This window comes from Podarcis tiliguerta, assembly GCF_965153285.1.
Source record: "Podarcis tiliguerta genome assembly, chromosome: 4".
NCBI lineage: Eukaryota > Metazoa > Chordata > Lepidosauria > Squamata > Lacertidae > Podarcis > Podarcis tiliguerta.
In genome coordinates, this window is record NC_139537.1 from 63,826,908 (window position 1) to 63,851,076 (window position 24,169).

Sequence of the window (24,169 nt, forward strand, 5' to 3'; positions counted from 1 at the left end):
CACCATACCAAAGGTAACATGTTAAATTAGGCCTGGGCGTATTCAGGAGTTAAGGCAGTGGAGATGTTACTCTCATCCAAGCCTTTAAGTATTTCTGAAATCAAAAACATTTGGTTCACTCTTATTAGAAAGGCAGCATTAACTAGTGAAAGGCACAGAAGTACCACTGAACACAAATACAGTGCTGTTTTTCTTGGACTAAGTTATTCATCATGTGGAAATAGACCTGCCTTGGGCACATGCTGTGGGTCAAAGAAAAGTTGCTTTCTTGTCCTGACTGGGCTCAGAATCAGAATCTGCCCAGTGCCTTTCTTATCTTCCACAGGAGGTGTGAATGATAGCCACCTGCCATTGCAGAACTCTCATAAATTCTAGGATGACTTCTGGTCCAAGTCTTGCAGGGCAGAAATATTTAGATTGTTACTGGATGAAGTGTTCTGGGTCTAACTCTGCAAATGCACATCCCCTTCCCTACCCCTGCCTCTCATTCTTTGTCATAGGATGTAGGCAGATTCTTGACAGTCAAGCAAGACTTGGACTTGGGGGAAATCATATGAGTCTAGGTCAAGGTGCCATACTTGTCCTCCAGATATAAACGGCCACCATACCGTAAATCCTATGGATTTCAGTGGGATCTCCAAATTGATTTGCTTACAACAGTAGCCTTACAGCACAATTCTATGTACGTCTACTCAGAGGACCATTGACTTCAGTTGGGCTTCCATAGAACATTTCCACAGAACAGCACATGGGTGGTTCCCTCTAGATAGTGGTGGACTACAGCTCCTTGTCTTTCCTGACCACTTGTGTTGGTTGATGGGAGTTGTAGTCCAACACCATCTGGAGGACACCACATTGATTGACTCTTAGATTACAGCTTTAAAACCATAAAGAATCCATTTGGTCTTCAGCCGTTGGTCTCTAACATGTGAGTGGGCCCATTAGTGAGCTGCGGCCTAAAATAAGAATCGTAGACTCATAGAATTGTAGAGATGGAAGGGACCGTGAGGGCAATCTAGTCTAACCCCCTGCAATGCAGGAATCCACATTTTGCCCAATGCGGGGCTTGAACAGACAACCTTGAGATTGTCTCATGTTCTACTGATGGTATTATTGTAAGCAAAATGACTGTTCTGCCTTACTTGGCAAAAATCGGTACAAGCAAATGAAGCACCCACAAAGCCCTTGAGTCAGACATGACCCTTGTCTTATTAAGAGACAATTTCTTTTAAAGATCACGGTGATGCTACAACCGCTCACCGAAAAATCTCAACATTTATATCCCATACATTTCCAGGAAACAGGTTGCAGCACTGGAATGAGCAAACAGAGCTTTCCTGATTTTCTGTCCAGGAGGCAGACAGACAATTGATGCATCACAGAGACACCAGGCTGAAAAGAGATAAGGTTGTTAGCACATATTCGGGAACAAAGAAGAGCTGAGATGCTTGATACAAGCCTAATTCTTTGCAGTTTTAAAGGAAAGAGGTTAACAGATTTTAACACAGAGAATACCCTTTCAGCTCCAGAAGTTAATTGGTAATTTACATTTTTAAATTGCCAGCTGAGTAGCTTTGTAGTAAGATTTTTGCAAATTAAGTTTAGCTAAACCATTCAAACCTTAGAAATATATGTTTATTGTTACTGAGCTATCTTCAGCGATGTTAATAGATATGTACTGTAGTACAGCACAATAATAGTACGGTACTATTACGTACCGTTATAGATATTGAAATGTTAAATGTGTATATTATGATTCTGGGTGGGTGGGTGTGCAATAAACAATATTCCCAGTTTAAAGATTTCTGTGAGTGTAAATTACTGGGTAAATCTGCCGAGATGCACTATTGCCACTTTATAATGATCCTAATTCGCAAGATTCCTAGAACATATGCGAAATGGGTCAACTGGGAATGCTTGCTAACATGTTTGAGAAGCAAGGTATTACGTTTTGGGAGAGAATAACCAATGTGGCTGATAGTTAAAAATCAGTCCATCACATTCTACCAAATGTCTGACAATAGAGGAATTACATTTTAAGCTGGCACCAGAAATATGGCAATGTCTGTGAAGAGCAGGCTTTCCTGAGGAAAGCATTCCACAGAAGGGATGATGGAGGTTATAATCTAGTAATATCTGGAGGGCCACAGATTCCCCATCCCTGCAACAGCGACGGAGCATAAGCCCAGGGTGGGCACGCTCCTAAATGGTGCGTGGTGCAGAGGGTGCCCTCCCAGGTGCGGGATAGCTGCTCAGGCACCCGGAGCGGCACGCAAGCCCTGCAGCCAGGGGTGGAGTGAGCAGCCCATGGTGGCCATTTGGCGCACCGCCCGTGACTCCCAAACCTCCCCCAAGCTGTCAAAACAAAGGCGGAATGCCACTGGCAAAGCGGCACAGCTCTCCCCCTTACCCCGATGTAGGCATGGGAGTCGAGGGCAGGCGGCACGCCAAATGTCACCCCCCTCTGTGAGGGCACCCAGGGCGGTCTGCCCCCACTGCCCCCCCTTCCTACTCCCCTGCCCTGCACCGGAAGTGATTATAAAGCACAGGTAGTGTGCAGCTCTGGTGCCACCAATCAGTAGTGCTGGCATAAAGGTCTGAAGGTGATCAGTGGTCTAGGAACAGAGGAGTCAGGGGTCTCAGCAGGCCAAAGGAAGAAGCAAGGGAGTAGTCTACAGCAGGGGCTGGGAAGCTTTTGCAGTACAAGGGCTGCATTCCCTCACAGGAAACCTTCTGGGGGCTATGTGGTGGGGGGGGGTGTGAAGAGGCAAAAAGGGGGAAACATCATTAGATGTGACTTCTATCTTTGAGCTATAGGCCATATAGCTCAAAGTCATGGAAAAGTCATGGAAAAGTCAAAGGTTTTTACACACAGAGACACACACACAGAGGGTGGGGGGTTCACAGTTGAAGGATACATTCCTTCCAAGCACAAGCATTTGAGGAAGAAGCAGAGAAGTTAGGAGTGTGATCTGGGGAGGAGTTGTGGCCTGAGGGCTGAATAGAGAGGCTTACTCTCCCCCTTCGGCCAGAGAACCCCCCACCCCTGTGTAGAGGAATGAGGAAATGGTGAGAAGGACGAGAGGGCAAGCTGGACGAGGCCTCACAGCCAAGTCCACTGCGACGAGGTCTGTTGTGATGACACCGAAGTCTACACATTGGAGCAAGCCCAATCTTTGGCTGCAGATGACTTATTCTCGTTCTGAAACATGTTGTTAGATATCTGTAAAAATTCACAAGTTTCCCAAGCTCCAAAAATCTGACAGGACAGATGATAACTAGCTGTTATCATTGACAGGATGTTGGGGACATATTAACTATAAGTAAAAGCCTTTCAAAAGAAAGCCATAAAACACTACAGGTAATTATGCCTCTCCAAAGTTAATTATTCACTTTTGCATACTTAATTTTTTATTTTTTTAAAAAAAACAGATACCTACACACCTATCCTAGGGTCTGCCTTTTTGCTAGTTTAAAGGTATAAAATGCCCAGTAGATAGGAATCTGCCTCTTTGCCCATAGCCAACCTACATCTGAAGGCTGATGAGACAAGCGCTAATAAGGAAGCCTTCTTGAAGGAACCTCGTTTATTTGGTATTTCTTGGCCCAAGAGGAATTATGTTGGCCCAACTCTGCCTTATCTGGAGCTTGGCTCTTCAGACTGTAGCAGGGGATGTGGTTCAAGAGGCTACAGATTTTCTGATGCAATTTAATGCCCGTGCAGAAGACCTGTCTTATGAAAATTCACTTGCTTCATGGAATTATAACACCAACATCACGGACGAGAATGCCAGAAAGATGGTGGGTACCTTTGACTAGCGTTTGCTATTGTGTTTAGAAAATGAACAGAGGCATTGGAAAGATAAAACAATATAGAGTACTGTAAATAAGTTGGACTGGTGAATGAAATAAAGGACTAAGCCTATTTAGGCAGGATGCCAGTGTGGTGTAGAGACTAGAGAGACAGACTAGGGCATGGGAGGCTGGGGTTCGAATCCTAGAAGCTCACTGGGTGACCTTGGGACAGTCACTGCCTCTCAGCCTAATCTACCTCACAGGGTTGTTGTGGGGATTAAATTAAGAGGGGGAGAATTTTGTACACCACCCTGAGCTCCATGAAGAAAAAGGTGGGGTAGAAATATTATTATTATTATTATTATTATTATTATTATTATTATTATTATTATTATTATTAAAGGGTGGGTTTAAACATTATATACTGACTGAGTATTTTGCCAATATGCCTGTTTTGTGGCTTGCATGAATTGAGACTGAAACCAGATGGGCAACAGAAATAAATTATTGTTTATTATTAATCATTAGGTAGAACTTTATTTTATTTTTTTAAGAATTGCGTCATTTCCAGAATTGGAAGACAAACTACCGTAATTACTCAAACTTCGAGAAGGATCTCAGCTACAGTTTCCTGTAGCTTCTAATGATAAAACCTGTAGCCTTCTAATGATAAAACTTAAATTGCCACCTCAGCAGCAGTCAAGCACAATCCTGCAAATGTTAGTCGGGGGGGGGGGGAGCAAATTCACTAAAATAAGATTCACATTAGTTTGTGAGCCATTGGCTGTTAAATGAGTCCCATTCCACTGCTTCCAATAGGAATGAGTTTTTAATAACTTGCTAAGTTGTGTGTCAAACATCTCTTACCCTTGGAAATGTGTTATGAATAGTTGAAGATTCCTTTCCGGTATCTGTTTTCAGCAAACAGTGGTGGCTGGCTATATCTCAGCCTGTTATCACTGTACAAGTTCCATTATATATCCATCTAAAACCAGAAGCCATCTTAAGGCCATGTGGTAAAATGGTTTAAATGCCATCAGTGAATAAATAGGGACCACGATAGCCACCTTCTCTCTTAAATCGAGCCAAGTCCCCCTCATTCTTTTATAAATTATTCTGGGAATAATGTTTTGTGAAATTCATTTCACTAGATCCGTGCCTCTATTTATGAACACAGTCCCTCTGCTTTCAGCTTTGGATCTCCCAATTTAATTTCCAGTTTGGAATTTCTGACTGCATTAGACATAGGGCAGTTTTAGTTTGGCACATTTCCCCCCTCTGTTTTGATGGCTAATGAAATGACCTACATGTTTAGCAACACAAATTTCCATTTCAATATAAAAACCTAACAGAAGCGTGCTGAGTCAGACCAAAGGCCCATGTAGCCCAGACTCTGTGTCCTCACAGTGGCCAACCAGATTCCCATGGGAACCTGAAGTGATCAGTGCTCTTCCCACCTGTGATTCCCAGCCACTAGTATTCAGAGACCTATTGCCTCCAACAGCAGAGGTTAAACATAGTCATTGCGTCTAGTAGCCACTGATTTTATGCTGTTCATCTCAGTGAATCATATATACCCACATACAAATTTTATAAAGAAATAGAATAATGTGTCTGTAGGAGAGGAGGTCATTGGTTTGTTCTTGTTCTTGTTTTTATTATGCACTTTGTGTTTTTGTGTTGTGAACCGCCCTGTGATCTTTGGATGAAGGGCGGTATACAAATTTAATTTAAAAAAATTAATATATTCATGCATCAACTGCTGATCCAGAGGTTGGAATCTCTCTCCCCCTTCCCATCTTTATTGGTTTTGGAAATTATATCCAACACACATCTGAAACATTTGATACGTACATATAGAGTTGCCATATGTCCTCTTTTTCCAGGACACGTCCTCTTTTTCATGGGTAGGTAGTCGTCATAGTGATCCATAGTTCAAAGCAGAAGTTGGCAAATGTATCATCTCTTTTTTTGTTCTTCAAAATATGGCAATCCTACGACATAAGTAGCGATCCATGGCTACTGTGCACGCTCTGTCATCATTGGGCTATCTTTGTTAGTGGCAACTAGCCCTTTAGGGGTTTTTTATGCTTTCTACAGCAAGATCGATGCACTCCTGTAGAACTAAAAGGAGTCCCCTGAGCACGTACAGACCTCCTTTTATTCAATTGCAATATTTTGGCTCCCTTTCTGTCAACACCAATAATTTTATAGTATAAAAATTCTGGCATAATGAGCAGTTCTAGATGGGACTGAGAGGAAGGGAGATCTTCCAAATGTCCCTATTTTCCAGGGACACTTCTGGATTTAGAGAAGCCCGTCCGGATTTCTGATTTTTATCCTGGAATGTCCTGTTTTTTCCTTAGGACATCCCTGATTTCATCAGAGAAATGTTGGAGGGTATTGAGTTATGTGGCCCTCGAGGCAAGGAGATAAGTAACCTCTGAAGGCAGCCCTGTATAGGGAAGGTTTTTAAAAAATGTTTAATGTTTTATTGTGTTTTTACATGTTTTTACATGTTTTCACATGTATTGGAAACATACCCGGAGTGGCTGGGGCAACCCAGTCAGATGGGTGGGGTATAATAATAATAATAATAATAATAATAATAATAATAATAGGATAGGATATCCCGATTTTCATTGGAGAAATGTTGGAGGGTAGGGGAAGGTGCAGGGTGAGTTCCAAGAGAAAGGCAGAGAATAATTTTACACTTCGCCAGGAACAAAGGACAGCTTAGCCCAGAAAGGACATTCTTTTGACCCTGCTTAATGAATGCCAGAGACTGCAGTAGATTAACAGCAACTCTTTTATAGCTTAAAAGAAGTGACACATCAGCTTTAACAAACACAGAGATTCAGACCTTACTTGTGCTCCAGGGCCCCTCCTTTTTATTGCACATCCATGATGATTTGTGCTCACAATGCTATTGGGGCAGTCATACACAATCTCAGTTTCAATACTCTTTGTGCCTACGAAAGTTTTGAGGCGGTTTATCTAACTCAGTTCTGTCTACGCTGACTGGCAGATGCTCCTCAGGGTTTCAGGGGAAGTGTTTCTCCCCCAGCCCTACCTGGGGATCCCAGGGATTAAACCTGTGACCTCCTGCAGGCAAAGAGGTTTTCTACCCCCGAGGCTATGGCCCTTCCTCTGTTCCAACATTCTAGGCACGCCACACTTTCCTGCAAATGTATAATCCATAATTCAAATGGATCTTTTCCAGAATGCAGCGGGCTCCAGATGGTCAATTTTCTATGAAGAAGTCTCCCAAAATGCCAGCCGTTTCAATGTGGATGACTTTTCTGATTACGCTCTCAGACTCCAACTTCAGTCTCTACAGAGCAAAGGGTCATCTGTATTGCCTCAAGAAAAACAAGGCCAAGTATGTTGCTAAACGTCCCTGTTGAATTAAGCATGTTCATTACGTGGTGGTTACAAAATTACGTGGTTGTTGTTAATTCATTCTGGTAATATAAACTATGTGCTGTTATGGAAACTTACACATATTCATAACAAACCATGCTGGAAAACTGCAAACAAGTACTTTTCAGTTTGCAAAATGACTATTTCAGTCCATAATTTCCTTAATTTTATTTATTTATTTTTTTAATGTGCAGTCCCTGCTTAAGAATGGGAAACTGAGAGAAACCAAAACTGATTCTTAGGGCTCGTTTGCTATCACCTGTAAGCCACGATGCCATACAACAATATATATAATTTTTATCAAAGTATTTAATGAGGCTTACACTCAGGTAGATGTGCTTAGGATCACAGCCTTAGGCTGCGATCCGAAACACACTTACCTGAAAGCAAGCCCCATTGAACTCTGTGGGATTTCAGAGTAACGTGCAGGATTCTGTTGTCAATGAGGCATTTATTGCTTCCTGTCAGAAGGATAGATTGTTACGCATTCCTTTTAAAACAACATTACCACTGCTATTTTGTAACACACACGCAAGCACACACACACACGCAAGCACACACACACACACACACACACACACACACACACACACTGGTAAAAGGACTGTGACTTTCAGCAGTTCCCCTGCTATTCTTCCCATTGGTTGGATCAAGCAATCCACTGGTCATGGTCTATCATAGAGCTAGGAGTGAGGAGTCAGAGGGATTAATTCTGTATCTGAAGTAATGCAATGAGGCAAGCTTCCCCATCAGCTGTGATTCTGGAGCTAATAATGGGGTGGGAAGACCACAAGCACAGGCTGCTGAGTGACGCTGGCAAAACAGTTCTGCCAAGCCGGTTGACGGAGAGGCGTGCAAGCGCAAGGGGCTATAACTCTTCATGTCACCTCATGTTATGTTTCCATGAGTATTTTTAAAGTCCTGTAGAAAGCCACTTGCCTGGTTATTTGTTGTAAGAACGAACCACCTCTATCCGGGCAGGAAAGTGGAAGAGAGTTCTTCTTTTGTTTCAAGCTACCCATCATGCTTGTTAGCAAATTGCCTAGTAAAAAATAAATAAATCATCAGCTTACAGCCCTGCTGAATTTATTCGCAGGGCTAGTGTTTCAACACCTGCTCATTCAAATCCTTGACCCACCTACACTAAGGTTACCAGATTTCCCCCCCAATGAATCCAGGGACACTTTTCAACTTCAATGGATTTTGTATGGGGACTGATTTGTAAATCCGGGGACTATCCCTGGGAAACGGGGACGTCTGGTAACCTTAACCTACACCACTGCTACCTTTGGGATAAATAAAGCAGTGCTGTGATCTCTTTTTAATAGTTTTCTTATTTAAATTGCAGCTCAGTGCTGTTTTAAACAAAATGAGTACCATCTATAGTACCGGGACTGTGTGCAAACCAGATGATCCTTTTAAGTGCTTCCCCCTGGAACCAGGTATGGTATAAACATCAAGCTTCTCCTGCAGCAACCCCATAGTCGCCTTTGACTGGACTTACCCGTCCAGGGGTCCTTTACCTTTTACCTTTTTACTGCTGAAACAATAGTAAAACTGATGAGAAAGGGATTCTGTATTTCATGATAAGCATCACTTCTCCATAAGGCCACCTGGTGTATCAATGTACCGTATTTTTTGCTCTATAAGACTCACTTTTTCCCTCCTAAAAAGTAAGGGGAAATGTGTGTGTGTCTTATGGAGCGAATGCGGGCTGTGCAGCTATCCCAGAAACCAAAACAGCAAGAGGGATTGCTGCTTTCACTGCGTAGTGATCCCTCTTGCTGTTCTAGCTTCTGAGATTCAGAATATTTTTTTTTCTTGTTTTCCTCCTCCAAAAGCTAGGTGCGTCTTGTGGTCTGGTGCGTCTTATAGAGCGAAAAATACGGTAAGTGGAACCAAGTAGGAAAGCTGGGGCAGAACACAGGGTGAGAATCCCAGTGACCCAGAGGGAGGACACAGACTGAGGGGGCAGCTATGAGGAAGTGACTTGGCAAGCCCCACAGGGAAAGAGCTGGCAGGACGCAGAGTGGTACTCAGAGCAGACCTATTACAATGAATGGTATAGCTTGGTCATGTTCATTCATTTCAATGGGTCTACACCAGGCATAGGCAAACTCAGCTCTCCAGATGTTTTTGGCCTACAACTCCCATGATCCCTAGCTAGCAGGACCAGTGGTCAGGGATGATGGGAATTGTAGTCCCAAAACATCTGGAGGGCCGAGTTTGCCTATGACTGGTCTACACTGAGGAAAACTTAGTCAAATGCCAGCATCTAGGCGTGATTTTGTTCTGTGAACTGCCCTGAGACCTCCGGATATAGGGCGGTGTATTAACTCAATAAATATTAGTAATAATTAAATAATAATGAGGGGCTAAGTGAAATTGCCTGTCAACAGTATGTACCTGGATGGTAGAGTGGGCAGGCACGCAGGACACTTGGTCGGTCCCATCCGCTTTGCTGAGTTATATTTTATTTCTATTTCCATAATTATTTTGAGATTTGCACATACACATATAAATATTCAAATGTTCTGCAAATCTCTGTTCTCTCTTTTTTTGCCTCTCACATCCACTGAACTCTTAAACCTGCAACCTTTTTATTGGGATGAATGTGTTTTTGGACCTACTCGTGCAGGTATCTCCATCACTGAGGGTTGGCTGGCTGCAGCTCCTTACGGAAAGGACACTTGGTGGCATGTCCAGCTTTGCTGCCATGTAATGTGTGGTCCTTCCATATAGGAAGCTGCGTCATACCAGGGCAGACTGTTTGTCCATGTGCTGCACTGTTTCCGCTTCAGTAGTATGCTTTTATGGTGACAGGTTTGGATGAAACCATGGCTGTCAGCACCAATTACTTAGAAAGACTATGGGCTTGGCAAGGCTGGAGAGCTGATGTTGGCAAGAAGATGAGGCCTTTATATGAAAGTTATGTCCAACTGAAGAATGAGGTTGCAAGAGGGAATGGTAAGTTGCACTTCACGAAAACGGCTCCCCACGTACATGTGATCACCAGCAGGAAATTAAATTATTTCTCTTACTTGAAGCCATGTTTACAGTGGCATATGATGAGGCTGCACACTAGAATTTTTAAGTTTGTTGAATACCTCAATTATTCTTCCTTTTCATAGATTGCTAGGCTTGTATATAGTTACATATTCCCCAAATCTCCAAGTATCTTTTCTTTTTTGGCAATTTGTTTTATATTGTGTTGTGAAACTATATTGCTATATGTTAGAAGTAAGCCACCCTGAGTGGTATTTTTTCCCCACTAGAAGTTCAGGATATAATTTTTAAAATAAAATATATCGGTAAATCATCTTCGAGGGTGCAACATTTATCAGCATTCAGTTTCCTGTAAGAAGGCTTATAGCGTTTTCTAATATTGTCATTCATCTGCAAATATACAGGCTGAGCATAGATGGAGGCGCATTGTTTCACACTTCAGCAGACAAATTCCAAATCCAGTGATCCCACAACAGCTTTCTAGGGGAACGAGCAAAGGTTCAGTTCTGTGACTCTGCCCTTTCTCTGTCTCATTCCTCTTCCAAGCTCAAAACTTGAGGCTGGCCTTTTTACACAGGCACTAAGTTGGGTTACCCCATTCCTCATCGGGGAGAGGGGAATCCCATTTGGATATTTGCGGGCCATTAAACGGTGGCACTGTGGGTTAAACCACAGAGCCTAGGACTTGCCGATCAGAAAGTTGGCGGTTCGAAACCCCGCGACGGGGTGAGCTCCCGTTGCTCGGTCCCTGCTCCTGCCCACCTAGCAGTTCGAAAGCACGTCAAGTGCAAGTAGATAAATAGGTACCGCTCTGGCGGGAAGGTAAACAGTGTTTCCGTGCACTGCTCTGGTTTGCCAGAAGTGGCTCAGTCATGCTGGCCACATGACCTGGAAGCTGTACGCCGGCTCCCTCGGCCAATAAAGTGAGATGAGCATCGCAACCCCAGAGTCGGTCGCGACTGGACCTAATGGTCGGGGTCCCTTTACCTTTACCTTTAAAAGCTATTAGCATAGTATTTATTTCCCATGACAACGTATCACCTCTTATTTACCTAACAGAAAATATGCCAGCAGTTTTCAGGCCCATTAACCATCTGGAAGGTCTTTTAGTCCAACCCTCGTCTTAATTAATATGATGACATGCTTTCTAAACCAGTCATGGTCTGATCTCCTATTTTTCCATATTTTTCTTAAAAGAGTGGAAACTTAAACCTTGCTATCATGTGTTCAGAGTGACATAACACATTGCAAACAACCAATTAACAATTCATTATCCTTGCACAAGACCATGATATTTCAAATGGGGACTTATTTGATTATTGTGTATAATATATCATCCTTAACAGGCACAAAGAGGTCTCCAACACGGCCAGCATGAATTTGGAGTTGTATTGGACCAGAGCCTGCAAAATGTGCTTTATGTTAATCTGGTTATGATGACTGATTGTTTGGCTGCTTTTCAGGTTACGCTGACTATGGAGCTTACTGGAGAGGAGATTATGAAATAAAATTTCCAGCAGAGTATCAGTACAGTAGTGACCAGCTGATTGTTGATGTGGAGCGTACATTTGAAGAAGTAAGATTACATTTCGGAGCGTGGGGTGGGTTCCATTTTTGGTTTGTTATGTTTTTATGTACAGAGACCTGGTTCATTCAAAATATGATTTTAGTCAGTTTGCTATCTCTGAATCACGCAAATCATTAACACACACAAGGAAAGGCAGCAGTTATGAAGCTCAGAGGGTGAAACTGCTCAGAGGGTGAAACTGTAGGTTAGTGCTCCAGCCTAACCTACTTTTCCCCATGTTGTTGGGAGGAAGGGCAGGATACAAATGGGATTATTATTTTTCAAGCTTGCCAAAATGGAAACATGAATGAAATAACATCCAATGTGAAAAATTAAATAGAGCTCCTCTCTGTGTTTCTCTCTCTCTCCAGATAAAACCTTTGTATGAGCAGCTACATGCCTATGTAAGGCATAATCTCCAGAAGACCTATACCTCAGACCGCATTGACCCCAATGGATGTCTTCCTGCTCATTTACTTGGTATGGAAATGTTGATTTAGTAGCCATGGCTGATGCACTGAAAGCCAGGCATGGGCCTCTCTAGGACCCAACTTGTAGCTTATAGCTTATAATTTATTTATTTATTTGTAATTCTGCTTTTTCTGTTGAAGGTGACATGTGGGGTAGGTTTTGGACAAATTTATACCCCTTAATGGTTCCTTATCCAAATAAACCAAACATTGATGTATCTTCCGCCATGGTGGAGAAGGTAGGATATGCACAAATTGTCAACTGATTATGCTCAAACTAATACATTGCAGTTTAGGAACCTGAATTTTCACCCTGGACTTCAGCTCTGAAAGGCAAATTCATGGTCTTATGACTATGCCATTAGCATTTATTAGTCTTTAGTAGTATATCTCAGTTCTCAGAGTGCTGATGCTTATGTAGTCACAAGAGGAAAGTATCGACTTGGGGAAACCCCACAATTTGCAAAAATACAAAACATCTGGGGAACACACCCTCAAAGCAGAAATGGAGATGGACTCCAACTCCCATCATCCCCAGCCAGATTATTATTATTATTATTATTATTATTATTATTATTATTATTATTACATTGCTTGGCCAGTGTAGTCCAGCAACACCCGGAGGGCCATAGTTTTCTTATTCCTGCTAAGAGAATTCACCCTCCCCTCCAACAACAACAACCTAGCCAATGAAGCCTGAGCATGCTCAGTAACCACAGAATGCTGGTTGACTGTTAGGAGAGGAAACAGAAAAACAGGTGGGAGAGGAAATGGAACAGAGTATCCAAAATTACAACCTTTTTGTTGCATGTACATCTTGTGTAACTGTCACACTTTCCTTTAGAGCTGTGTATTGGCATCTGCTGCTTTTAAGGCTAAGCCAGACACATATGGTTGATGTCTTCTAATACATTCTTATGGCTCTGATGTCTTCCTTTTCCTTTTCTTAGGACTAATCAGTCCTGCCCCTCAATTCTTTGACCTGTTTTACTCAAGAGTAATGACTTCTAGGCAAGCCATGGCCATTCGCTGACCATGTTACTTAATGTAAATACCAGATGGGCGGGAGTATAAATAATTAAAAATTAATCATCATCATTATAAAGGGTATTAACTCGCCAGAGAACTGCATAAAACAGGAGGTTGCTGAAGCCAATGTGGCTTTAAAGCTAGAATAGTAACAAAATAGAAAAAGATACCACTTAGCATTTAAGAAATTAATAATAGTTAATGCCTAAATTCTGACTTTTTTTCAGAACTGGAATGTAACAACCATATTTAAAGCTGCGGAAAGTTTCTTCGTCTCGGTTGGACTCTTTGAAATGACCGAAGGTTTCTGGAACAATTCTATGCTTGTGGAACCCGGTGATGGCAGGAAAGTTGTCTGTCACCCCACAGCTTGGGATATGGGGAAAGGAGACTACAGGTACTGGAAGGCCCTAAGATTTTCCCCCTACTTATTCAAATGGAGCATTTGCATACAGACCACAGGAAAATGAAAACACAGGTGCTTACAGGACTGGAAGCTCCCCTACATATTTATAAGTCCTGATATGACAGTTGTCCTTCAATTTATATAAAAGATAAAGAAATGGTAAGATAAGGAGATAAGGGGTTTGCATTTGGATGTGGGAAACCCAGATTCAAACCTATCTATGCTTACTGAGCAGTAAAGTCACTACATGTCAGCACAGAAAGTATTTTTTAATCTGCCCTGAGTGCACAGTAGGAACTTTCTTACCCACCCACTAGATATTTCTAGGTTAAAATCCATTAGGAGCCCAATTTAGAGCTTGCCCATAAAAGAGTAAATTGATTGTGAGGGCACCTGATTCTTCTGGACAACCAATCAAAGCATTACCCAAAAAATTGATGCAGTTTTGTCTGAACTGTATTTGTCTGCAGGATAAAGATGTGCACCAAAGTGACAATGGATGACTTCCTGACAGCACACCACGAGATGGGGCACATTGAATACGATATGGCCTATGCCAACCTTTCTTATCTGCTAAGAAGCGGTGCGAACGAAGGCTTCCATGAAGCTGTAGGAGAGATCATGTCCCTTTCTGCAGCCACCCCCAAACATTTGAAATCTCTCGGCCTTCTGGAGCCCACCTTTCAAGAAGACAGTGGTGAGTTGGTTATGTCAGGACAATGTTGATGTCAGCCATTTTGGTACAAAATGTTCACAACAAAGCAGTGTGACTGTAGTAAAAATATTGGGAGCAATTTGCAATACTTCAATAAAGTGTAGATTTCAAAACATTTTCAGTATTATAACAATATTGCTTATTTTGTGTTTTGAAATTAATTATTTGTTCTTTGGCAAATTATTAACCACTCACCCTTTTCTGTTGCTTTTTAAACATTTCCCTGTGTATCATCATCATCATCATATATTTATTTAAACGCCACCTTTTTCCTTCATGGCTTGCAGATTGAAAACAAGAACTGCTAAAAACATAGAAAAGGCAATCATTTAAATGCAATTAAACACTGATGGAATTTAAACTATATACATATAGATCTGTTTAAAACATACATTTTAAGCATTCGTGAATTGTTCCCCTACAGCCTTTTTGAATCAAATGATAAGCAATAACACCCACAAGGGCCAGTATTCCTATTTATTTTTATTTAAAGTATTTTTACTGCACTCTTCAACCACAAATGTTTTTCTCAGAGTGCCTTACAATTAAGAAGCCAAATCCAGCCTTCAGGCTAGGAAGCTAAAAGACACTACTCAAAAAAGAAAAGAAATTGGGAGGAATGGAGACACAAAAAGCCAACCAAGGCACTGCTACTTCTTCATTCCAAGCATGGAAGCTTCGTTGAGGGGATTGGGGGTGATTTTTACCAGCCTTTGCTTTGCAGGATTAGAACTGCAATGAAAGTTTGAATCGGCAGTTCTCAGGAGTTAAATTCTCTCTACATCCTGTCAGTTGGCTGTGCTCTTTTCCAGAGACGGATATAAATTTCCTGCTGAAGCAAGCGCTCACTATTGTTGGAACGTTGCCTTTCACTTACATGCTAGAGAAATGGAGGTGGATGGTATTTTCTGGTGAAATTCCAAAAGAACAATGGATGAAGAAATGGTGGCAGATGAAGCAAGTACAAGTTTATTAATAATCTGTTGATTAGTCAAATTCCCAAATCAAATAATGGATATTGTACATTGATGGGGGGAGGGGAGGAACTCCAAATACAAGGAAGTCCAGTAAGTTCTGTTTTCATCATTAAAAAAAATGGCAAGACAATTCAAGCCAATACCCCTTGTTATTATGAATTTTTATAGTGCTTTGAAACTAGTAAGTAAAGGAAGTTTATCAGGCAGGCCTGATGGCTCCCTGAGCTTTATTCTTGTTTGTTTGTTTCACACCTGACCTACAAGAGAAGGTTCCAGGGTGGGTTACAACAATACAAAGTAGAATAATTTATTAAAAAACAAATAAAACAATTCCAGTCAAAAGCAGCACAGTTAGGTCAAATGCAAACAGGAATGGTGGAGTTCCCACAAAAGCACCTTAACAGTCAATGTACCTCAGAATACAGGCAAAGGTACTGCTGTAAAGGAGGGCTACTTCAATACACTCCAATCTATCGGAAATGTGCATGCCTTTAAACCTCACTTCCTTCTCAAATACTGATGGAAACTCCTGACATTCCACTTCTCTGCAGGCGAGAGATAGTAGGTGTGGTGGAACCAGTGCCCCACGATGAGGAATACTGTGACCCTGCAGCTCTCTTCCATGTAGCCAATGACTACTCTTTCATAAGGTATGTCAAAAGAGCCCCTTACTCCTGTTACATTTTCCTAGTTATTAAAAAAAAAACACACCTCTGCTATTGTATAGATTGCTTTTTAGAATACAAAGAGTGGGTCTGGCAACAAAATGTGGCAGCGTATCCTCTGAATAGGCTCCTGTTCAGGGTTCCAGCAAACATTCTGCTGCCCTCTCCCTTTTAAGCATTTTTGTTTTCTAACTGACACTCAGTACAGTGGTACCTCGGGTTAAGTACTTAATTCGTTCTGGAGGTCCGTTCTTAACCTGAAACTGTTCTGAAGCACCACTTTAGCTAATGGGGCCTCCTGCTGCTGCCGTGCCGCCGGAGCACAATTTCTGTTCTCATCCTGAAGCAAAGTTCTTAACCTGAAGCACTATTTCTGGGTTAGCGGAGTGTGTAACCTGAAGCGTATGTAACCCGAGGTACCACTGTATTCTGTAGCTCCTACACATGCCCAGTCCTCATTGGACAATTTCTGGAGGTGGTTCCACCATAAGGCTATTTTTTTATTTTGTACTTCTGCAACGTTGAATTCTCCCTGATCATGCTGATACCCGCCCCGCCCCCGCCCCCCCACCCCGGTTTCTTGATCAGCCTGTTTTGTCTCCAGTTCAGCTGGCACTCAACCACCAGAGCTCTTTCTTAGCAATTTCTGTTCTCACTTCAGCACCTGCATACAGAAGGTCCCAGGCTCAGGTTCTGGGGGCTCCACATAGAGCTAGGAAAAACACCTCCCTGAAGACCTGCCACCGTCAGAGCAAATGGTACTGAGACAGATGGACAAATGAACTGACTTGGTATACAGCTGCGTCCTATGTTCCTAAATTAAGGATAATACAGCTGCCTTTAGACTTCTACTCATTCCATTTGCATCCCCATCTCTTCATTATTCTCCATTGCCCAGTTTAAAAAACCAGGTGTTGACAGGGATGTGTAAATTCACCAATGTCCAGGTGCTGAGACCACTAGGCCGAAGCTGTGGTTTGCTTCCTTGAATAAAGATTAACTCAGGTGATTTATTGTTTTTTTGTATACCTGATTTAAGCCCTGCCAAATGATTTGTCCCCTTTTCCCTTCCCTCTCTCTCTCTAGATATTACACGAGGACAATTTACCAGTTCCAGTTTCAAGAAGCACTTTGCAAAGCTGCAGGCCACACAGATGAACTTTACAAATGTGACATTACTAATTCCACAGCAGCTGGTGACAAGTTGAGGTAACAAAATACTGCATAAAACTTGGAAAGAAAGCATGCCCTGTATTTTAATTTCTCCTTAGGGGAAACTCTGGGATGCACGGAACCCAAGTCTGCCTCCACTTCAAAATCTGGGCTGCTTTGCAAAGCAGAGCTGGGAGGACTTAGCTTCCAGCAGAGAAATCAGCAGATGATAAGAGAATAATTAAACCTTCTCTCATCTGCAATTTCCTCCTCTTGCCCAGATGCCTTATGGTAGGAATGGGCAGATTTGCAGGCTTGCGGCATACACTTTGGGGTTTTTTTATACTAGATCTCTTGATATCACTAACTGGAGCCACATGTTTGCATACTGGCTCATTGGGGTAGACGTATGCTTAGAATTTCATTTTTTATTTTAAAGTAAAGCTACCACTGAGTACACGTTTTGTCCAAGAGTTTGTTTTTGTCACCAGAATAACAGAGATCCACTCTTGGCTTCCCCACCCCACAAGCATCCTTCATTTCAGCAGCCAGACATGCAGAGAGAGACTTTTTATTGTTCCTATTGTTAAATAGCTGGAAGTCAGAAGCATATATACCGGTAGTTGATAGATGGTAACATAAAGCCTGCTTTCTGCAGGGGAACTCAGTCATGCAGCCCATCTAGACTGCTGATAGGTGGCCACTTCAAGTCTCACTTGGCTTGGATAACATTTTGCGACACTACCAAAAAAGAAATTGACCACCAGGTGTCATAGTAACACTAGTGGATTGAAAGGTGGGCAGGACCCAGTAGAGCTGGGGAATCCAGGATATAGAGCAGGGACCAGCAAACTTTTTTTAGCTGCGGGCCGGTCCATTCTCCTTCAGACCTTGTGGGGGGCCGGACTATATTTTTTGGGAGGAAATGAATGAATTCCTATGCCCCACAAATAACCCAGAGATGCATTTTAAATAAAAGGGCACATTCTACTTATGTAAAAACACGCTGATTCCCGGGCCATCCGTGGGCCGAATTTAGAAGGCGATTGGGCCGGATCCGGCCCCGGGGCCTTAGTTTGCCTACCCATGATATAGAGTTAAGAGAAATCTTGGGCTTCATTTTTAGTTGAGAATTTCATTTTGGTCCATCCTCTCTATATGGTGCCACCTTGTGGTCTTGGCAGTCACATAGCCTGCATGTGGATGGTGTTTCATGCTTACTTCTTTATAAACCATAGGGCCATGCTTGCCTTAGGAAGATCACGGCCTTGGACCGAGGCATTAGAGTCCGTGACAGGAGAGAAGACAATGAATGCAACGCCATTGCTCCACTACTTTCAGCCTCTGCGGTTGTGGCTGGAGAAAGAGAACGTTGGCAGACGGATTGGCTGGGATACAGCCTGGACTCCATGTAGGTTCATGTTGCATCGGTGGTGTGAGTTGTATGTACACAACTGATTCTTGCCTTCACCACCTTTCCCCACTGTTCGATCATCCCATGGAGAGCAACAACTCCACCAGCAATTTTCAAGGATAGACAGATTGATCCCATTGCCTCAAAGGCTGGGAAATTGTGGTATACAAAAAAAGGGGGGGTCCATTAAAAATACAGCAAGGCGGAATGCAACACAATGTTACAGTAAGGTCAATATTAAAAAAAAATCAGTAAAAACATGAATGAAATCACCATAAATTACTGGGTGGTCAAAACAAATTCATGTTTTAAAGGCTCACCTGAATGTCATTTTTCGAAAGGCATCTAAAGAAGGCAGGTAGGATTCCTGCTGCTGGACGTCAATGGGCAAGGAGTTCCACAGGGCACTCCTGGTACAGGCCAACTATAGGGGTCCATTTCAGAGGAAATCAGTGATTGGAGATTGAAGTGAAGCATTAATGGAACCACTCTCAAAAATCAAGGCAGAGATGGGCTCAGAAGTAGTGAGAATTTGTAAGTCAGGTCACACAAAAGTGTTTAGCATTGATAAAACTCTACAATATCTTTGTACCCCAGCATGTGCTCTCTGCTGATGGATGCAGCATAAACTAGCGGCAAGATGTACATCGGGCATCTATGACTAGAACCAAACACACAACCATCTCCGTATAATGATAAAAGTTATGGTTGTACACAAGCTATCAAAACACCAACAGTGCTTTTTTTTTTTTTTTGGCATTAGCTAGCAGTTCGAAAGCACATCAAAGTGCAAGTAGATAAATAGGTACCACTCCGGCGGGAAGGTAAACGGTGTTTCCGTGTGCTGCTCTGGTTCGCCAAAAGTGGCTTAGTCATGCTGGCCACATGACCCAGAAGCTGTACACCAGCTCCCTCGGCCAGTAAAGCGAGATGAGCTCCGCAACCCCAGAGTCGGTCACGACTGGACCTAATGGTCAGGGGTCCCTTTACCTTTACCTTATGTGTATGTAATGGAAATGAGTTTGGAATTCTGTGTCAAGACCTGTTTGTTTTACTTCATTTTAATCCAGATTCTGATTATGCAATCAAAGTGAGGATCAGCCTGAAAGCAGCACTGGGAAGCAATGCAGTGAGTAAATCCATAGGAAGATGATCTTATGATGATATCTTATGAAATAACATGAGCACAGTGTTGGAGCTAGGGGAGGGCAGGAAGGGTGGATCATTCCCGGGTAGCAGTGGGCCTGCCGCATTCCTCCTGAGCGCCCTCCAGCTGGACTTGGATGCCCTGCAGGCCCAGCATGCTGGCTGAGGCTCATCTGGAGGGCCGCAGGCTCTGTGAAATTGCTCAATGGAGTCCCAGGTTGGGGAAAAACCAATTTAAAATGGCCACAGAATCGATATCCTGGTAATGTAAAATGTTCAAAAGTCACTCCAAGTGCAAATATGATTTCAAGCTCTGTTATCGAAATGTTAAAAGAAAGGCAGTTCAGGATGGGAGCGGTGAGGACGTTTTCAAAAATGAACAGTGATGAATGAACAATACCAGCCATAGTGGGTGGGGGGAACAATCATTGCTCAGTCTCCTTTTCCTCTTTTGCGTTCCACATGCCCAGCACGACCCTAATAATAACTCTTCTTCAAATGTATTTTGTCTATACATCTCTACCATCTTATTTCTGTATTTAATGTTTGTTTCCATCTCCAGAAACAGGTATGCACTTTATAAACCACAGGGGTGAACTCTGAAGGTCAGGAATGGAGATAAAGCAACTAGTAGGATACTAGTCTACTTCAAGTGTGATGTAGTGTAATGCAGGCTAGATTGGTTTAGGATAGCAGAGGCAACGTTTCCTAGAGATGGATGGTTCCCTCTCAAGTTCTTCATTTGTCCATTCTTATTTTCAGTTGGCCCGACTTCTGTATTAGTTTGATTTCTTTTTAAAAAGAAGTTCTTATGAAAATTCAGACCCATTTCTATATGCATTTCTGCTTATATTCACCTATCTGTATGCTATTTTGCCTAACAATGTGCATTTTTGCAAGTTCTCCCCTCTATAATAATGGATATTTGTACACTATTCTCACTGTGAACAGAAATGTGATTTAAGCTTCTAGTTCTTAATTTTACCATTTATCCATTTTCCTACATAGCACAAGAAGTTAATCATATGTTTGATTTATTAGCCAAAAGTATGCTATACATAAATCATACTAAGGCAGAGTGTTACTCCTTGCAGAGTCCATCTGTTTCAAAAGAGTTACTAGGTGACTGAGCCTAAGTCAATTGGACTATTGTTTTGAATTTGCAGTACCCGTGGAATGACAACGAAATGTATTTATTCAAGGCAACAATTGCCTATGCCATGAGGAAGTACTTTTTGGACTACCAGAATGAAAGCATAGCATTTCAGTAAGTTACTTTTTTTTCCCATTTAGCTTTGCTGTGGGCAATTGCTACGCAGCACCTGAGAGAATTCCAGATTTCCCCCACTACAACAATATCACAACCAGTTTTCAAAATAGGAAAATGCACATACTTCAGTGCCCTGGGAACATTCAGAATTTACCTAAAAGGAAGCCTATCAAGACAGGCGCTTCTTCGTCACAGGTCTATTCTTGACAGCATAGCTGCCCCTATGGTACTACATTATACTTTTTACAGAAGCCAAGAGGAAGCAAATTCTGTGAACTTTTTAGTGTTCTTGTCAGGGCTGCCTTAAGCATATGTGGTGCCAGGGTGCAAAGATCCACCTGGTGCACCTCCCCTGGTTGCCCAGTCCCAGGTGCGCAGGAGGGCGGAGGCGGGCACCCGCCTCAGAGTCTCGCTGGCTTGGTAGCCCCCGAACTCACGGTGCAGAGCTGCCCACAGCAGAAGAGCCAGCTGCAGTGCTCTGCCTGACGGGCGGGCTCGTCCCCAGACTCAACTCTCGGGCCCCGGACTCTCAGCCTGGTGCCCCTGAGAGCCTGGTGCCCGGGTGCCCTGCACCCCTAGCATCTATGGGTAAGACGGCCCTGGTTCTTGTGCTAGTGGAAAACAGAAGGCCCATAGCTTAGTGGTAGAACACATGCTTTGCATGTAAAAAGCCTCTGGCATTTCCAGGTAGAGCAGACATAGATTTTGTCTGATATACAGTGGTGCCTCGCAAGACGAAAATAATCCGTTCCGCGAGTCTCTTCGTCTTGCGTTTTTTTCCCCGTCTTGCGAAGCAAGCCCATTAGCGGATTAGCGCTATTAGCGGTTTAGCGGCTATTAGCGGCTATTAAAGGCTTAAGGGATTAGCAGATTAGCTGCTAAAAGGCTATTAGCGGCTTAGCGGGCTTAGTGGATCAGCTGATAAGCGGCTTAGCGATCAGCTGATAAGCGGCTTGGGAAAAAGGGGGGGAGGGGAAAAAACCCCGCAGGAACTCGCAAGACATTTTCGTCTTGCGAAGCAAGCCCATAGCAAATTCGTTTTGCAAAGCACCTCCAAAACGGAAAACCCTTTCGTCTAGCGGGTTTTCCGTCTTGCGAGGCATTCGTCTTGCGAGGCACCACAATTGGAATATCAATAGACCAGGTGAAGCTAACCACCCTCTTGCAAGTTTTTATCTCCTGCCCCAAGACTCCACTGATTTTGATGTCAGCAAAAAAAAAAGGGGGGGGATAAAGCAGATACAGCCCAAATGAGACTCTCTTTCCAGTCATTAGATCAGTCATTTGATGAGGGGTGATAATAACCCCCTCTTCTATGCTGATTTGCAGGGATCAGCACAAGAGGGGGGAAGCTATGTGCCTGTGTGAGAATGTAGAGTATCAACAGGCACCACTGGGCTGTGGTCTCCAAAGGGCTGGGAAGAGATGAGTGCGGCCCTCAGGCTGGAAAAGGTTAGCCACCCTGAGCCAGATGAAACAATGGTCTAACGTGGTATAAGGCAGCTGTGAGACTAGGAGACCACCATCACACTTAACCGTACATTGATTTTTGCTAGGGGAAGACCCTTAAAATGGTATATCAATACATTGTGCACATTAAAAAACCCCACACCAATTGAACTGCATAGATTTTGTAAAACGTTTTGCCACATGCAATGAGAGTTTTAAACCAGTGACTTTCGTCTTGCTAAGATCTCGTAGCCGTATAAAATGTGACTTAAGTTGGACACTTCTCAGGTGGAAGATGTATGTTTGGGTTGATGGCTAGTTGAATAATTTGCCTAAGTTACCTGTTTCTATGAAACCATTAGGTAATCTATGTGTGCAATCAATATATTCCAATGACAAATCTGGAGATCTCTAGGACAGCATATTCAGAAATATCTGCATGGTTTTTTCAAGCTTGTAATTCTTGTAGTAAAGACATTTTTCTCCCCATCAGATCAACGAATGTCCATGTAGGTGATGTGACGCCACGAATCTCCTTCGTTTTTACTGTCAGCATGCCCAATAATGGCACTAATGTCACAGACTTTGTTCCCAAATCTCAAGTGGAAGCCGCAATCAGGTGAAATTTTTGCATTGCAAGGAATTAGCTTGCAAGTGAAATGGAAGAAGTGAGAGTGTAGAAGCTGGAATATTGGGGATATTTGGGGGGGACAGACTTGCAATATATGCCTGGTTTCAATCCTACATTCACTTATCTGGAAATAAGTTCCACTGAACTCAGTAAGGCTTACTTCTATATTTTTAAATAAACCCAGTAGAAATAAGTGTAAGCAAACATGGTTTGTCAATTTCCCATGAATTCAGTAGAAATGACAAACCACAGTTAATACAAATTCAGCTTTTAAATCAGCTTCCACCTGCAATTTCAAATACCGGATTGGCAGGCACCCTTGGATTCAAAGATAATGTCAGAGCATGACCTAACTAAATAAACCAGTTGAAAGTGGGGAAATTGCAGTCAACTTTGCAGTCAATTGCAGAAAACCAAGAGACAATAGTGAAGAGGATAAGAACGACACTAGAGATATGTAAACATTTAAGCCATTTTTTTCACCTTTCCTTTTTTTCTTTTACATGTTGCATGCTTTCTCACATCAGACCAGCTTCACATTTTAGTAGAGAGACAGGAAATATTTTTAAGGTGAATCCTTGTTTACACTGTAATTAGATTCCCACCCACCCCTTTATTTGGCAGATTGTCTCGAGGACGCATCAATGAAGCTTTCCAACTGGATGACCAAACTCTGGAATTTGTTGGTATTCCTCCAACACTGGCAACACCTTACGAACCCCCAGTCACCATATGGCTTATACTTTTTGGAGTCATCATGGGTCTTGTAGTGGTTGGAATTATCACCTTGATCATCACAGGGCAGAGGAACCGAAGAAAGTAAGTGATGTTTTATAGGCAGTGCATCTCTCTTACACTGTACAAAATAACTCTGTTCTGCACCTCTCTGTTGTGTGCCTTCTGGATGTTATTTACCATCAACTCCCATCATTTATATGGGTGGCACTGTGGGTTAAACCACAGAGCCTAGGACTTGCTGATCAGAATGTCAGCGATTCGAATCTCTGCGACGGGGTGAGCTCCCGTTGCTCGGTCCTGCTCCTGCCAACCTAGC

General features: G+C 42.7%; 1 protein-coding gene across 3 annotated transcripts in view; it reads left to right on the forward strand.

Annotated features, from left to right (window-relative positions):
• ACE2 (angiotensin converting enzyme 2) overlaps positions 1–24,169 on the forward strand; it is a 174,988-nt gene that overhangs the window by 148,655 nt on the left and 2,164 nt on the right. Inside the window, exons 1-17 of one of the 3 annotated variants that reach the window (XM_083438963.1) lie at positions 3,440–3,801; positions 7,019–7,177; positions 8,567–8,660; positions 10,042–10,185; positions 11,688–11,800; positions 12,163–12,271; positions 12,403–12,500; positions 13,518–13,687; positions 14,167–14,393; positions 15,224–15,368; positions 15,940–16,038; positions 17,140–17,262; positions 18,444–18,616; positions 19,690–19,748; positions 20,932–21,032; positions 22,978–23,103; positions 23,740–23,934. In XM_083438963.1, coding sequence (XP_083295089.1) covers positions 3,619–3,801; positions 7,019–7,177; positions 8,567–8,660; positions 10,042–10,185; positions 11,688–11,800; positions 12,163–12,271; positions 12,403–12,500; positions 13,518–13,687; positions 14,167–14,393; positions 15,224–15,368; positions 15,940–16,038; positions 17,140–17,262; positions 18,444–18,616; positions 19,690–19,748; positions 20,932–21,032; positions 22,978–23,103; positions 23,740–23,934 — 2,318 coding nt within the window. In that variant the 5' untranslated portion in view covers positions 3,440–3,618. Of the gene's footprint in view, positions 1–3,439; positions 3,802–7,017; positions 7,178–8,566; positions 8,850–9,111; positions 10,186–11,687; positions 11,801–12,162; positions 12,272–12,402; positions 12,501–13,517; positions 13,688–14,166; positions 14,394–15,223; positions 15,369–15,939; positions 16,039–17,139; positions 17,263–18,443; positions 18,617–19,689; positions 19,749–20,931; positions 21,033–22,977; positions 23,104–23,739; positions 23,935–24,169 lie in introns of those variants that run through there. The other 2 variants (XM_083438964.1, XM_083438965.1) reach the window with 2 other exon arrangements.